This window comes from Oncorhynchus tshawytscha, linkage group LG03, assembly GCF_018296145.1.
Source record: "Oncorhynchus tshawytscha isolate Ot180627B linkage group LG03, Otsh_v2.0, whole genome shotgun sequence".
Taxonomy (NCBI): domain Eukaryota; kingdom Metazoa; phylum Chordata; class Actinopteri; order Salmoniformes; family Salmonidae; genus Oncorhynchus; species Oncorhynchus tshawytscha.
In genome coordinates this window covers 80041597-80059155 of record NC_056431.1, presented here as the reverse complement: position 1 = coordinate 80059155, position 17559 = coordinate 80041597, and the positions used below count along the sequence as shown (strand labels likewise).

Here is a 17559-nt window from a genome sequence, read left to right as displayed (position 1 = left end):
CATCTCAATCGCTCGTTAGGGTTGATTTCAGAATGTCACTTTGGTGATGGTACATCACTGTTTAAACATATTGAAAATGGACAAGAGTCACCAGCAAGTCACCGTCTATTAGTCAATTAGATATCATTCTGACACCAAACTGATACAAACTGACACCAAACTGACTTTTTCCAACTCGTTTAGTAGCCAACTATCACATACTTCAGAGCTGGCCCAAAATTCACAACGCCTTCGGTTCAAACCATAAAAAAAACATAAAACACGTAGTTACGTTCTAGCTGCGGGTCCATTTCTTATGTTATGTGTAGGCCTAGCTGAGGCGACCCCGAATCCCAAGTTTCGGCTCGATAGGTCATTTGGTGTCCGAGCAAAACCCTAATTGGTGCTGAAAATCCACTTTTTTCCATGACTTGCTACATGACTTGCTACGTCCTTGAATGAGCTATCGGACAGAAACATTGGGGTCTGTCTATATGGGCCGAGATGGTTTCAATGCACCTAGCCTTGCGTCTCTGAGACTTTTCTAAATGTCGTCATTTTCGTAATGGTCAAAATGAATTGAAGTCATTGCAAATGTACGAGGCTGTTTCTCGGTCCGAGAACCTTCTAGAGCCACCTAACTCACCACGCACTATCGAACTGAGGTCTAGAACAGGTTTCTAAAGTTTCGGAACTCTAGGTCTGACGGTTCTTTTTTAGCTCGAACAAAGCCAACTATTGCAGGCACTGTCTGTCTCTACGCACCCCAATACGTCCCTCCTTCCAAGTCGTGTGTCTGTGTGATTTAGTTTTCCTTTGAAATTTTATGGGAAAAATGACTGATTTACAGTTCATGGGGGTTGCCTAATCACATATATGAAGTTTTGGAAAGATCTGACTTTTTTAACTCCTCGAAACAGCCCTAGAGACACCAATTATGGCACTTCGGGTTGGCACAGGAAGCTATAAGTCAACACAAATCCTCATTGGGGTATGCTTTTACAGAATCCTGAGTTTTAAATCTTTATGTTAAGAACTGACTGATTTACACTGGGTTGATGCACTATTTCTATCAAACTGCAGGCAGGGTATGGATATACACTTTTAGGGGGATTTTAACCACTTCCGGTTAGTCCAGGAAGCTTAGAATCAACACAAGTAGACCTCATAGTGGCCTGATGGACTGTTACCGAAGACAGGTTCATACGGCATTCATAACCCATATAGGCTTCAGGTTGAATTTAGGGGTGCAGGCAATGTATTCCTATGGGGAGAGAAGTCAATGCAAACTGTTTGATGTAAACACCTTCTTTTAACTGTTAAGGGTTCATGCCACACGGTCAAGGTTAGGCTTGCACGGATCGGAAGGACCTTAGGAGCGTACCCGAGGTCAAATTGTGCTTCTCACCCTAACGGTTCTCTCACTGTCACCCAAAAGCAAATGACATTGTGGGGCAGGCTTAATTTTGGGCCTACTTTTCTAATGGTCGCTGCGCTTAGACCGAGTGAGCTACGGTCAAGCGGGATATCTCGTTGAACTCGGCACGGCCTAGGGATTATGGTAATGCCATTGCCTGCTCTCTGTGTCTTTAAGCACCGCACTTTGTCACTCCATCCTTGCTGTGTGTGTGTGTGAGAGCTTTTATTTGACATCTGTTGGGAGAAATGATTGACTTACAGTTTATGGGGGTTGCCTAATCACACATATGAAGTTTTGAAAAGACCCTTGGAAACTGCCACTCTGACACCATTTAAGGCACTTCCGGTTGGCACAGGAAGCTATAAATAAAATCATATCCTGATTCGGGTATGCCTTTACAGAATCCTGAGTTTTAAGTCTTTACGTTAAGAACTGAGTTATTTACGGAGGGTTTAGTGAGTGTGTGTTATTTCAGAAAATCATAGAAAATCACAGAAATCTCGCAGAGCTCCGCAGCACACTTTTTCATACAAAAAGATTTGTATGAACACCCTGCAACTGGATCTGTAACTGTTGAAAAAAAAACCCACCTATCTTTGAACATCACCAATTTGTCATTGTACGATTTCTCTTAAATGACGATAGATAAATGTCTGGTTCTTTTTTTATTGACACCGGAGGCTCCTTGACTTTGACGTGAAGTGGAAAAATAATTTCTCTATTTTCATTTTGGACCTTTAATCCCAGAGAAATGGCCATAACTCAAAAACCGTTGAGGCCTAGACGCCATCTTGTTCGGGGCCAACTGCCCATTATGCCAAACCTACGCTCACCGAGTTTCGGCTTCGAAATATATTACGTTTTGGAGACAAGGCCCCGTCGTGATTCGTGACGTTTTGTCCAATTGCAATATGATTGCTTATGCCCTCTTGTGGGATTTTCCGGGACAGCGGAAAAATGACCAAAATTTGAATATTTTATCAAACGGAAACCGAATGTCCGACAAAGTTCATTTGATGACTTCCCGGTAGGTCCGGCCCTACCGCACGGCCCGACGCCGACCGCGAATTTTACAAACGTTTTCGGACGTCTAGTAAGGGACCGTACATTTGCAATATGGACTTTCTCACTAACCATACAGCAAATGTCAAAATGTTCCCTTAAGGTATGTAGCTGGTACCACAGAGCCCTGTACTATGTATCTGGTACCACAGAGTCCTGTACTATGTATCTGGTACCACAGAACAGAGTCTTGTACTGTGTAGCTGGTACCACAGAGTCCTGTACTATGTAGCTGGTACCACAGAGAAGAGTCCTGTACTATGTATCTGGTACCACAGAGTCCTGTACTACGTATCTGGTACCACAGAGTCCTGTACTACGTATCTGGTACCACAGAGTCCTGTACTATGTATCTGGTACCACAGAGTCCTGTACTATGTATCTGGTACCACAGAACAGAGTCCTGTACTATGTATCTGGTACCACAGAGTCTTATACTATGTAGCTGGTACCACAGAGTCTTATACTATGTATCTGGTACCACAGAGTCCTGTACTATGTATCTGGTACCACAGAGAAGAGTCCTGTACTATGTATCTGGTACCACAGAGTCCTGTACTACGTATCTGGTACCACAGAGTCCTGTACTACGTATCTGGTACCACAGAGTCCTGTACTATGTATCTGGTACCACAGAGTCCTGTACTATGTATCTGGTACCACAGAACAGAGCCCTAAACTACGTAGCTGGTACCACAGAAGAGAGCCCTAAACTACGTAGCTTGTACCACAGAACAGAGTCCTAAACTACGTAGCTGGTACCACAGAACAGAGCCCTAAACTACGTAGCTGGTACCACAGAACAGAGTCCTAAACTATGTAGCTGGTACCACAGAACAGAGCCCTAAACTACGTAGCTGGTACCACAGAGCCCTAAACTACGTAGCTGGTACCACAGAGCCCTAAACTACATAGCTGGTACCACAGAACAGAGCCCTAAACTACGTAGCTGGTACCACAGAACAGAGCCCTAAACTACGTAGCTGGTACCACAGAACAGAGCCCTAAGCTACGTAGCTGGTACCACAGAACAGAGCCCTACACTATGTATCTGGTACCACAGAGTCTTATACTATGTATCTGGTACCACAGAGTCCTGTACTACGTATCTGGTACCACAGAGTCCTGTACTATGTATCTGGTACCACAGAGTCCTGTACTATGTATCTGGTACCACAGAGTCCTGTACTATGTATCTGGTACCACAGAGTCCTGTACTATGTATCTGGTACCACAGAGTCCTGTACTATGTATCTGGTACCACAGAACAGAGTCCTGTACTATGTATCTGGTACCACAGAACAGAGTCCTGTACTATGTATCTGGTACCACAGAACAGAGTCCTGTACTATGTATCTGGTACCACAGAACAGAGTCCTGTACTATGTATCTGGTACCACAGAACAGAGCCCTAAACTACATAGCTGGTACCACAGAAGAGAGCCCTAAACTACGTAGCTTGTACCACAGAACAGAGCCCTAAACTATGTAGCTGGTACCACAGAACAGAGCCCTAAACTACGTAGCTGGTACCACAGAGCCCTAAACTACGTAGCTGGTACCACAGAGCCCTAAACTACATAGCTGGTACCACAGAACAGAGCCCTAAACTACGTAGCTGGTACCACAGAACAGAGCCCTAAGCTACGTAGCTGGTACCACAGAGCCCTAAACTACGTATCTGGTACCACAGAACAGAGTCCTGTACTATGTATCTGGTACCACAGAACAGAGTCCTGTACTATGTATCTGGTACCACAGAACAGAGCCCTATACTACGTAGCTGGTACCACAGAACAGAGCCCTAAACTACGTAGCTTGTACCACAGAACAGAGCCCTAAATTACGTAGCTGGTACCACAGAACAGAGCCCTAAACTACGTAGCTGGTACCACAGAACAGATCCCTAAACTACGTAGCTGGTACCACAGAACAGAGCCCTAAACTACATAGCTGGTACCACAGAACAGAGTCCTAAACTACGTAGCTGGTACCACAGAACAGAGCCCTATACTACGTAGCTGGTACCACTGAACAGAGCCCTATACTACGTAGCTGGTACCACAGAACAGAGCCCTAAACTACGTAGCTGGTACCACAGAACAGAGTCCTAAACTACGTAGCTGGTACCACAGAACAGAGTCCTAAACTACGTAGCTGGTACCACAGAACAGAGCCCGACTCTCTTTATCACTTTCTCTCTCTTACTCAGGCCCAGAAGCTAGGATATGCATATAATAACGATTAAAATTGACTGCTACTGATGTTAAATATTACTAGGTCTTTAAGAGTTTATTCGGAAGATAACAGCTCTATAAACACTCTTTCGTGGTGCCCCAATTTCTAGTTAATTATTTACCTGATTAGCTTAATCAGGTAATATTAATTACAGAGAAATTATTTTATAGAATATCCTGTCATGTCACCTAACCCGGCATAGCCAAAGACACGACATCACATTACAAGACAGTACCGTACCGAAGAGCCCTTACTGCTGCTCGATCGTCCTATTTTTCCAACTTAATTGAGGAAAATAAGAACAATCCGAAATTCCTTTTTGATACTGTCGCAAAGCTAACTAAAAAGCAGCATTCCCCAAGAGAGGATGGCTTTCACTTCAGCAGTAATAAATTCATGAACTTCTTTGAGGAAAAGATCATGATTATTAGAAAGCAAATTACGGACTCCTCTTTAAATCTGCGTATTCCTTCAAAGCTCAGTTGTCCTGACTCTGCGCAACTCTGCCAGAACTCAAGTGTTTTAGTACTATATCTCTTGACACAATGATGAAAATAATCATGGCCTCTAAACCTTCAAGCTGCATACTGGACCCTATTCCAACTAAACTACTGAAAGAGCTGCTTCCTGTGCTTGGCCCTCCTATGTTGAACATAATAAACGGCTGTCTATCCACCGGATGTGTACCAAACTCACTAAAAGTGGCAGTAATAAAGCCTCTCTTGAAAAAGCCAAACCTTGACCCAGAAAATATAAAAAACTATCGGCCTATATCGAATCTTCCATTCCTCTCAAAAAATGTTCTCTGTGAATGGTTCGTCCTCTGACAAATCAACTGTAAATTTCGGTGTTCCTCAAGGTTCCGTTTTAGGACCACTATTGTTTTCACTATATATTTGACCTCTTGGGGATGTCATTTGAAAACATAATGTTAACTTTCACTGTTATGCGGATGACACACAGCTGTACATTTCAATGAAACATGGTGAAGCCCCAAAATTGCCCTCGCTAGAAGCATGTGTTTCAGACATAAGGAAGTGGATGGCTGCAAACTTTCTACTTTTAAACTCTGACAAAACAGAGCTTGTTCTAGGTCCCAAGAGACAAAGAGATCTTCTGTTGAATCTGACAATTAATCTTGATGGTTGTACAGTCGTCTCAAATAAAACTGTGAAGGACCTCGGCGTTACTCTGGACCCTGATCTCTCTTTTGAAGAACATATCAAGACTGTTTCAAGGACAGCTTTTTTCCATCTACGTAACATTGCAAAAATCAGAAACTTTCTGTCCAAAAATGATGCAGAAAAATTAATCCATGCTTTTGTCACTTCTAGGTTAGACTACTGCAATGCTCTACTTTCCGGCCACCCAGATAAAGCACTAAATAAACTTCAGTTAGTGCTAAATACGGCTGCTAGAATCCTGACTAGAACCAAAAAATTGGATCATATTACTCCAGTGCTAGCCTCCCTACACTGGCTTCCTGTCAAGGCAAGGGTTGATTTCAAGGTTTTACTGCTAACCTACAAAGCATTACATGGGCTTGCTCCTACCTATTTCTCTGATTTGGTCCTGCCGTACATACCTACACATACGCTACGGTCACAAGACGCAGGCCTCCTAATTGTCCCTAGAATTTCGAAGCAAACAGCTGGAGGCAGGGCTTTCTCCTATAGAGCTCCATTTTTATGGAATGGTCTGCCTACCCATGTGAGAGACGCAAACTCGGTCTCAACCTTTAAGTCTTTACTGAAGACTCATCTCTTCAGTGGGTCATATGATTGAGTGTAGTCTGGCCCAGGAGTGTGAAGGTGAACAGAAAGGCTCTGGAGCAACGAACCGCCCTTGATGTCTGTGCCTGGCCGGTTCCCCTCTTTCCACTGGGATTCTCTGCCTCTAACCCTATTACAGTGGCTGAGTCACTGGCTTACTGGGGCTCTCTCATGCCGTCCCTGGAAGGGGTGCGTCACCTGAGTGGGTTGATTCACTGTTGTGGTCATCCTGTCTGGGTTGGCGACCCCCCTTGGGTTGTGCCGTGGCGGAGATCTTTGTGGGCTATACTCTGCCTTGTCTCAGGATGGTAAGTTGGTGGTAGAAGATATCCCTCTAGTGGTGTGGGGGCTGTGCTTTGGCAAAGTGGGTGGGGTTATATCCTTCCTGTTTGGCCCTGTCCGGGGGTGTCATCGGATGGGGCCACAGTGTCTCCTGACCCCTCCTGTCTCAGCCTCCAGTATTTATGCTGCAGTAGTTTATGTGTCGGGGGCTAGGGTCAGTTTGTTATATCTGGAGTACTTCTCCTTTCCTATCCGGTGTCCTGTGTGAATTTAAGTGTGTTCTCTAATTCTCTCTTTCTCTCTTTCTTTCTCTCTCTTGGAGGACCTGAGCCCTAGGACCATACCTCAGGACTACGTGGCATGATGACTCCTTGCTGTCCCCAGTCCACCTGGCCATGCTACTGCACTAGTTTCAACTGTTCTGCCTGTGATTGTTATTATTTATTAACATTTATGGTCATTTATGAACATTTGAACATCTTGGCCATGTTCTGTTATAATCTCCACCCGGCACAGCCAGAAGAGGACTGGCCACCCCTCATAGCCTGGTTCCACTCTAGGTTTCTTCCTAGGTTTTGGCCTTTCTAGGGAGTTTTTCCTAGCCACCGTGCTTCTACACCTGCATTGCTTGCTGTTTGGGGTTTAGGCTGGGTTTCTGTACAACACTTTGAGATATCGGCTGATATAAGAAGGGCTGTATAAATACCTTTGATTTGATTTGATTATTGCCCTCTGCATTACCTTTTACACTGAAGGGAACTGACTTTCCCTAGCCTGGATTCCAGTCTGTGTCTTTGTAACTTACTTTCCCTAGCCTGGATTCCAGTCTGTGTCTTTGTAACTTACTTTCCCTAGCCTGGATTCCAGTCTGTGTCTTTGTAACTTACTTTCCCTAGCCTAGATGCCATTGTGCTTCTGGTAACTGACATTCCATAGCCTGGATGCCATTCTGTTTCTGAGTAACTTACTTCCCCAGGTGTTCCCTAATCTGGGTTCCAGTCTGTTTCTTGGTATTTGACTTTCCCTTGCCTGGTTGCCAGTCTGTTTCTGGTTGACTAACATTCCCTAGCCTGGATGCAAGTCTGTTTCTGGATATATTACTTTCCCTTGCCTGGATGCCAGTCTGTTTCTGGTTGACTAACATTCCCTAGCCTGGATGCCAGTCTGTTTCTGGTTGACTAACATTCCCTGGCCTGGATGCCAGTCTGTTTCTGGTTGACTAACATTCCCTGGCCTGGATGCCAGTCTGTTTCTGGTTGACTAACATTCCCTAGCCTGGTTGCCAGTCTGTTTCTGGTTGACTAACATTCCCTAGCCTGGATGCCAGTCTGTTTCTGGTTGACTAGCATTCCCTAGCCTGGATTCCAGTCTGTTTCTGTGTAACTGACTTTCCCTAGCCTGGATGCCATTCTGTTGTTGTGTAACTTACTTACAGTCTGTTTCTGCTCTCTTACCTATTTCCCAACTCCATTTAGTTTCTTAGGGAATTGTCATACCAACTCAATGCTTGGCTTGACAATGACAGCAATGGAGTTGGCAAGAGCACAATCAGATCTGGGACCAGGCTATAGGAGGAGACAACCGATCTGGGACCAGGCTATAGGAGCCAAGTGATCTGGGACCAGGCTATAGGAGCCAAGTGATCTGGGACCAGGCTATAGGAGGAGACAACCGATCTGGGACCAGGCTATAGGAGGAGACTACAGATCTGGGACCAGGCTATAGGAGGAGACTACAGATCTGGGACCAGGCTATAAGAGGAGACAACAGATCTGGGACCGGGCTATAGGAGGAGACTACAGATCTGGGACCAGGCTATAGGAGGAGACTACAGATCTGGGACCAGGCTATAGGAGGAGACAACCGATCTGGGACCAGGCTATAGGAGCCAAGTGATCTGGGACCAGGCTATAGGAGGAGACAACCGATCTGGGACCAGGCTATAGGAGGAGACTACAGATCTGGGACCAGGCTATAGGAGGAGACTACAGATCTGGGACCAGGCTATAAGAGGAGACAACAGATCTGGGACCGGGCTATAGGAGGAGACTACAGATCTGGGACCAGGCTATAGGAGGAGACTACAGATCTGGGACCAGGCTATAGGAGGAGACAATCAGATCTGGGACCAGGCTATAGGAGGAGACAATCAGATCTGGGACCAGGCTATAGGAGGAGACTACAGATCTGGGACCAGTATAATCCCCTCAGCCCAGTGAATACCTTCCCCAGGCTGTAGTAGAGAGAGACCGTTCTGCTCAGGCACGGTGTGCTTAGAGCCTTTCATCTTAGTGATCAGAATACCTTCCCCAGGCTGTAGTAGGGAGAGACCGTTCTGCTCAGGCCAGGTCTGCTTAGAGCCTTTCTCAGGGAGACCCCTTCCTCCTCCTACTCCCCCTCCTCCTCGTCCTTCTCCTTCCCCTCTTCTAGTGCTCTCTCTTTTGTGTCCCGTCTCTCCACAGTGAGGCTCCCCTCTCTCCTCCTCTGATGGCTTGTAGTGGACACCAGCTGAGAGACACAGAAGAGACCGACAAGACAACAGGATGAATATCGTTAGTGGAAAACAAAATGTGTGTTTTAATGACTTACCTGGTTAAATAATACAATCAAATCAATAAGAATGTCCTAGTAGGTATTAGTCAGCATGTCAAATATTAAAATACACAGAGAAAATAAAGGGATTGTGGGGGGGGGGGAGGCAGTGTAACTGACTGTTACTGGGCCATCATTGAAAATAAGAATTTGTTCTAGTTAAATAAAGGTCAAACATTTGTATTTAAATACCACACGGAGCCTGCACCCCCTCCTCTTCTGTATGTCCAAGGGGTAGTATCACTGACAGCAGCAGCCTCCTGGGCCCTGGCTTCTCCAGGTGGGCCCTCTCTGGATGGGCTTGGGGCTCTAGGATGGTGTGGGCTGGATGGACAGGATAGGTCTGGGTCAACCTCTCTGGCTGGGTCTGGGCTGGATCCTCAGAGCTGACATACGCCTCATGTATGAGTGGCAGGAACTTCCCCCCCAGCCCACCTGGACTCCTTGGTTTCTGCCATATGACGATTTAGAGTTATTATGTTGGAATTCTATGAAGCTCAAAGCTAGTGTCATTAGATTGCCTTACTTACCCTCCTACTACTGTCCTGGTCCAGACTGACCACTGAGCCAGAAAAAAGGGGAGGGAGATGCAATCTGGAGAAGCTGGGGTCCGAGGATGTGTTGTCCTTTTTTGTGTCTGTGCTGCCTTGTTTCACTGACCGAAGAAACAAAAAAGTTTGACTCGGTGAAACATGAGAACACACACTTACAATCCTTCTTCATTCTTCACAACTGAACTGAAGGAAGGTAAACTCACGTGTCCGTCCCTGCTGGGCCCCACCCAGGTAACCACCATAGTAGTTGACGTGTGATAGCTGGCTGCTTCTCCAGGAGGAATCTACTGAGGCCGTCTTCAGAGGGCAGGGTCTCTCTCCTCTCTGTAGAGGCCAGGTTCTCTCTCCTCTCTGTAGAGGGCAGGGTCTCTCTCCTCTCTGTAGAGGCCAGGGTCTCTCTTCTCCAACCTCCTCACAGTCTTTCACACTGAATCATTATAATTTATTCAACTTCTATAGTGCTTTTCATAACATAAAGAAATCTCAAAGCAATGTACCATGCAAACATGCAAAATATCATGAGTAGCCAAGCTATAGCTAACTACGCTGAACAAAAATATCATGAGTAGCCAAGCTATAGCTAACTACGCTGAACAAAAATATCATGAGTAGCCAAGCTATAGCTAACTACGCTGAACAAAAATATCATGAGTAGCCAAGCTATAGCTAACTACGCTGAACAAAAATATCATGAGTAGCCAAGCTATAGCTAACTACGCTGAACAAAAATATCATGAGTAGCCAAGCTATAGCTAACTACGCTGAACAAAAATATCATGAGTAGCCAAGCTATAGCTAACTACGCTGAACAAAAATATCATGAGTAGCCAAGCTATAGCTAACTACGCTGAACAAAAATATCATGAGTAGCCAAGCTATAGCTAACTACGCTGAACAAAAATATCATGAGTAGCCAAGCTATAGCTAACTACGCTGAACAAAAATATCATGAGTAGCCAAGCTATAGCTAACTACGCTGAACAAAAATATCATGAGTAGCCAAGCTATAGCTAACTACGCTGAACAAAAATATCATGAGTAGCCAAGCTATAGCTAACTACGCTGAACAAAAATATCATGAGTAGCCAAGCTATAGCTAACTACGCTGAACAAAAATATCATGAGTAGCCAAGCTATAGCTAACTACGCTGAACAAAAATATCATGAGTAGCCAAGCTATAGCTAACTACGCTGAACAAAAATATCATGAGTAGCCAAGCTATAGCTAACTACGCTGAACAAAAATATCATGAGTAGCCAAGCTATAGCTAACTACGCTGAACAAAAATATCATGAGTAGCCAAGCTATAGCTAACTACGCTGAACAAAATATCATGAGTAGCCAAGCTATAGCTAACTACGCTGAACAAAAATATCATGAGTAGCCAAGCTATAGCTAACTACGCTGAACAAAAATATCATGAGTAGCCAAGCTATAGCTAACTACGCTGAACAAAAATATCATGAGTAGCCAAGCTATAGCTAACTACGCTGAACAAAAATATCATGAGTAGCCAAGCTATAGCTAACTACGCTGAACAAAAATATCATGAGTAGCCAAGCTATAGCTAACTACGCTGAACAAAAATATCATGAGTAGCCAAGCTATAGCTAACTACGCTGAACAAAATATCATGAGTAGCCAAGCTATAGCTAACTACGCTGAACAAAAATATCATGAGTAGCCAAGCTATAGCTAACTACGCTGAACAAAAATATCATGAGTAGCCAAGCTATAGCTAACTACGCTGAACAAAAATATCATGAGTAGCCAAGCTATAGCTAACTACGCTGAACAAAAATATCATGAGTAGCCAAGCTATAGCTAACTACGCTGAACAAAAATATCAACTCAACATGTAAAGTGTTGGTCTCATGTTTCATGAGCTGAAATAAAATACACCAGAAATGTTCCATATGCTCAAAAAGCTTAATTCTCTCAAATGTTGTGCACAAATTTGTTTACATCCCTGTAAGTGAGCATTTCTCCGTGGCCAAGATAATCAATCCATCTAACAGGTGTGGCATATCAAGAAGCTGATTAAACAGCATGACCATTACACAGGTGCACCTTGCGCTGGGGACAATAAAAGACCATGTCCAACAGAGCTGTTGACAGAGGATTGAACATTCATTTCACGGGGCTCCACTACAGCCCCGTCCATGTTGGGCTCCACTACAGCCCCGTCCATGTTGGGCTCCACTACAGCCCCGTCCATGTTGGGCTCCACTACAGCCCCGTCCATGTTGGGCTCCACTACAGCCCCGTCCATGTTGGGCTCCACTACAGCCCCGTCCATGTTGGGCTCCACTACAGCCACGTCCATGTTGGGCTCCACTACAGCCCCGTCCATGTTGGGCTCCACTACAGCCCCGTCCATGTTGGGCTCCACTACAGCCCCGTCCATGTTGGGCTCCACTACAGCCCCGTCCATGTTGGGCTCCACTACAGCCCCGTCCATGTTGGGCTCCACTACAGCCCCGTCCATGTTGGGCTCCACTACAGCCACGTCCATGTTGGGCTCCACTACAGCCCCGTCCATGTTGGGCTCCACTACAGCCCCGTCCATGTTGGGCTCCACTACAGCCCCGTCCATGTTGGGCTCCACTACAGCCCCGTCCATGTTGGGCTCCACTACAGCCCCGTCCATGTTGGGCTCCACTACAGCCCCGTCCATGTTGGGCTCCACTACAGCCCCGTCCATGTTGGGCTCCTTTGTCTTGCTCACATTGAGAGAGAGGTTGTTGTCCTGGCACCACACTGCCAGGTCTCTGACATGAGTGCTACCGACATGAGTGCTACGGGGCGGGAATTATTTTGGCAGGTTACCTTTACTTTTCTGGGGACAGAGACTATGGTGGTCTGTTTGAAACATGCAGGTATTACAGACGCGGTCAGGGAGAGGTTGAAAATGTCAGTGAAGACACTGGCCCCGTGGCTTTGCGAATGTTGACCTGTTTAAAGGTCTTGCTCACATCTGTTACCAAGAGCGTGATCACACAGTAATCCGGGACAACTGGGGCTTTCATGCATGCTTCAGTGTTTCTTGCCTCGAAGCCAGCATGTCAGGCATTTAGCTCATCTGGTAGGCTCACGTCACTAGGCAACTCGCGGCTGGGTTTCCCTTTGTAGGCCGTAATAGTTTGCAAGGGCTGACACATCCGACGAGCCGGTGTAGTAGGATTCAATCATAGTCCTGTATTGACTCTTTGCCTTTTTGATCGTTTGTCTGAGGGCATTGTACGTACAGTCACTGTGGGGATGATGTCGATGATGCACTTATTAATGAAGCCAGTGACTGATGTGGTATATTCCTTATCATGAGGTATTCTATAGAAAGAGCTTTGCTTCCAGAAGGTATCAGAATTGTCAGTAAATGTTCCACCCACAGAGCTGTAATAGTCTGGTAGTCAGTTATGGAAGTCTGCTGAACCGCTCAATGCCACCATTTAGGGAGGGCAGAGGACAGATATTATGGGGCGTTTGTTGGTGTCAAGCAGAGACCCAATCAGTTCTTTAAAATCCATCTTCAGCTGTTCTGAGCTGCCCTTCATAATGTATTTGAGATCCCACATGAACTATGATAGACTCAATTTCCTGATATTGGTTTAAAATGTTTGGGAGCATCTTAATGATGTCCTGTACTCATGCTCCTGTATAGCACAATGTTTTCGCTCCAGGGACTGAGACATTTCTCACCATCGAACTGAACAATACAATGGCCGGAGAAGGGAATGGATAAATCGGGGCATTTCTACCCCTCACACAATTCGGTGAACCACGGGAAGCAGGAAAGCATGCGACATTAGGGCCTAATGCATTTATTTCAATAGACTGATTTCTTTCTATAAACTATAAACTCAGTAAAATCTTTGAAATTGTTGCATGTTGCGTTTTGTTCAATATAAGTCAACCAATAGGGGCCAAGTGTTTGAGTGCATGCATCATTCAAAGGTCTAGAGTACGTGTCCAACTCATTCCACGGAAGGCAGTGTGTCTGCAGGATTTCACTCCTCCCTTGTCCTTGATTGATGAAATAAGGTCACTAATTAGTAAGGAACTCACCTGGTTGTCTAGGGCTTAATTGAAAGGAAAAAACAAAAACCCGCAGACCCTCCATGGAAGGAGTTTGACAGACCTGCTCTAGAGGGTCAGAGAGATACTGTACCTGTCGTCAGACCCTCCATGGAAGGAGTTTGACAGACCTGCTCTAGAGGGTCAGAGAGATAATGTACCTGTCGTCGGGGTATGTAAACACAGGCCTCCCAACCTCCTGATGTGCAGCCTGGAATATACAAAAAAGATTATCAGTTATGTTGAAATTGTTGAGACTAGTCCAGGGCATGTAATACTACATCTAGCTGCCTCACACTACAGAATATAGGGCCCTGTCCTATGGGTCGTTCTGACTGTCTCACACTACAGAAACAGGAGATAGACCCCTGTCCTATGGGCCGTTCTGGTCAACACTACAGAAACAGGAGATAGACCCCTGTCCTATGGGCCGTTCTGGTCCACACTACAGAAACAGGAGATAGACCCCTGTCCTATGGGTCGTTCTGACTGTCTCACACTACAGAAACAGGAGATAGACCCCTGTCCTATGGGTCGTTCTGGTCCACACTACAGAAACAGGAGATAGACCCCTGTCCTATGGGCCGTTCTGGTCCACACTACAGAAACAGGAGATAGACCCCTGTCCTATGGGCCGTTCTGGTCCACACTACAGAAACAGGAGATAGACCCCTGTCCTATGGGTCGTTCTGACTGTCTCACACTACAGAAACAGGAGATAGACCCCTGTCCTATGGGTCGTTCTGGTCCACACTACAGAAACAGGAGATAGACCCCTGTCCTATGGGTCGTTCTGACTGTCTCACACTACAGAAACAGGAGATAGACCCCTGTCCTATGGGTCGTTCTGACTGTCTCACACTACAGAAACAGGAGATAGACCCCTGTCCTATGGGTCGTTCTGACTGTCTCACACTACAGAAACAGGAGATAGACCCCTGTCCTATGGGCCGTTCTGACTGTCTCACACTACAGAAACAGGAGATAGACCCCTGTCCTATGGGCCGTTCTGGCTCGGACATGGCTTACTTATCGTGAAACCAAAAGCGTATGACAAAAATGTATTTCGACAGAAAAGTCTATTAGTTTCTGTTATCACCTGTCCGTGAGGTGGATCTCCAGGGAGGTGTCTTGTACTCTCTACCCGCCAAAGAGGCTCTGTCTCTGGGATGGGACTCCTCTGAACCCTGGGTGTCTCAACCATGACCTCAAACTTCACTCCCCTCAGTAGCCTAGCCTCCTGCTCCTCCAAACCTTTTAGAAACAACAATAATAACAACAACAACAAACATAACAATTAAAATAGAAGAGCCTTGCTCCACACCACTCTGACATGCTGTGTACACAAACTGTGTGACGTCTCCTGTGGTTTAAAAAACAACGGCTCAAAAGAAGGTCATGAGCATGGCACATGGCCAAGGGTTGTGGGTTCAATTCCTGGAGGCACCCATATGGGGGTTGTGGAGTCACCCATATGGGAGTTGTGGGTTCAATTCCCGGAGTCAACCATATAGGGGTTGGGGAGTCACCCAAATGGGGACTGTGGAGTCACCCATATGGGGGTTGTGGAGTCACCCATATTGGGGTTGTGGAGTCACCCATATGGGGGTTGTGGAGTCACCCATATGGGGACTGTGGAGTCACCCATATGGGGTTGTGGAGTCACCCATATTGGGGTTGTGGAGTCACCCATATGGGGGTTGGGGAGTCACCCAAATGGGGACTGTGGAGTCACCCATATGGGGGTTGTGGAGTCACCCAAATGGGGACTGTGGAGTCACCCATATGGGGGTTGTGGAGTCACCCAAATGGGGACTGTGGAGTCACCCATATGGGGGTTGGGGAGTCACCCAAATGGGGACTGTGGAGTCACCCATATTGGGGTTGGGGAGTCACCCAAATGGGGACTGTGGAGTCACCCATATGGGGGTTGTGGAGTCACCCATATTGGGGTTGTGGAGTCACCCATATTGGGGTTGTGGAGTCACCCATATGGGGGTTGTGGAGTCACCCATATGGGGGTTGTGGAGTCACCCATATGGGGGTTGTGGAATCTCCCATATGGGGGTTGTGGAATCACCCATATGGGGGTTGTGGAATCACCCATATGGGGGTTGTGGAATCACCCATATGGGGGTTAAATCCTCATATCCTCATGACGTCTCGACCTCACACTAACACATCACAGGGAGTGTCTTCTAAAACCTAGCAGCACTTCCTTCTCTAAAATACCTCCCGTTAACTCACAGGTGAGTCCCAATAACATCTCGTTCCTCTCTCTCTGAAGTGTGTCTTATTAAAGTTCAGACTGTTGTCCCTGTCCTTCATTCTAACCTTCTGGCTGTTGTCCCTGTCCTTCAGTACTAACCTTCTGACTGTTGTCCCTGTCCTTCAGTCTAATCTTCTGGCTGTTGTCCCTGTCCTTCAGTACTAACCTTCTGGCTGTTGTCCCTGTCCTTCAGTCTAACCTTCTGACTGTTGTCCCTGTCCTTCAGTACTAACCTTCTGGCTGTTGTCCCTGTCCTTCAGTCTAACCTTCCCACTGTTGTCCCTGTCCTTCAGTACTAACCTTCTGACTGTTGTCCCTGTCCTTCAGTCTAATCTTCTGACTGTTGTCCCTGTCCTTCAGTACTAACCTTCTGGCTGTTGTCCCTGTCCTTCAGTCTAACCTTCCCACTGTTGTCCCTGTCCTTCAGTACTAACCCTAATCTTCCCACTGTTGTCCCTGTCCTTCAGTACTATCCCTAACCTTCCCACTGTTGTCCCTGTCCTTCAGTACTAACCCTAATCTTCCCACTGTTGTCCCTGTCCTTCAGTACTAACCCTAACCTTCCCACTGTTGTCCATGTCCTTCAGTACTAACCTTCTGACTGTTGTCCCTGTCCTTCAGTACTAACCCTAACCTTCCCACTGTTGTCCCTGTCCTTCAGTACTAACCTTCTGACTGTTGTCCCTGTCCTTCAGTACTAACCCTAACCTTCTGACTGATGTCGCTGTCCTTCAGTACTAATCTTCCCACTGTTGTCCCTGTCCTTCAGTCCTAGCCTTCCCACTGTTGTCCCTGTCCTTCAGTACTAACCTTCCCACTGTTGTCCCTGTCCTTCAGTACTAACCTTCTCACTGTTGTCCCTGTCCTTCAGTACTAACCTTCCCACTGTTGTCCCTGTCCTTCAGCACTAACCTTCCCACTGTTGTCCCTGTCCTTCAGTACTAACCTTCTGACTGTTGTCCCTGTCCTTCAGTACTAACCTTCTGGCTGTTGTCCCTGTCCTTCAGTCTAACCTTCCCACTGTTGTCCCTGTCCTTCAGTACTAACCCTAATCTTCCCACTGTTGTCCCTGTCCTTCAGTACTATCCCTAACCTTCCCACTGTTGTCCCTGTCCTTCAGTACTAACCCTAATCTTCCCACTGTTGTCCCTGTCCTTCAGTACTAACCCTAACCTTCCCACTGTTGTCCCTGTCCTTCAGTACTAACCCTAATCTTCTCACTGTTGTCCCTGTCCTTCAGTACTATCCCTAACCTTCCCACTGTTGTCCCTGTCCTTCAGTACTAACCCTAACCTTCCCACTGTTGTCCCTGTCCT

General features: G+C 46.3%; 1 protein-coding gene across 3 annotated transcripts in view; it reads right to left on the bottom strand.

Annotated features, from left to right (window-relative positions):
• The window catches only part of LOC112236681 (trichohyalin), a 64432-nt gene extending 49210 nt beyond the window's left edge, over positions 1 to 15222 (bottom strand). For all 3 annotated transcript variants that reach the window (XM_042320063.1, XM_042320061.1, XM_042320062.1), the window contains exons 1-6: positions 15074 to 15222; positions 14136 to 14185; positions 10103 to 10326; positions 9876 to 10000; positions 9538 to 9796; positions 9058 to 9261 (exon numbers count right to left, since the gene is read on the bottom strand). In XM_042320063.1, coding sequence (XP_042175997.1) covers positions 9058 to 9261; positions 9538 to 9796; positions 9876 to 10000; positions 10103 to 10326; positions 14136 to 14185; positions 15074 to 15178 — 967 coding nt within the window. In that variant the 5' untranslated portion in view covers positions 15179 to 15222. The remainder of the gene's footprint in view (positions 1 to 9057; positions 9262 to 9537; positions 9797 to 9875; positions 10001 to 10102; positions 10327 to 14135; positions 14186 to 15073) is intronic.
• Between the last annotated feature and the right edge of the window lie 2337 nt (positions 15223 to 17559).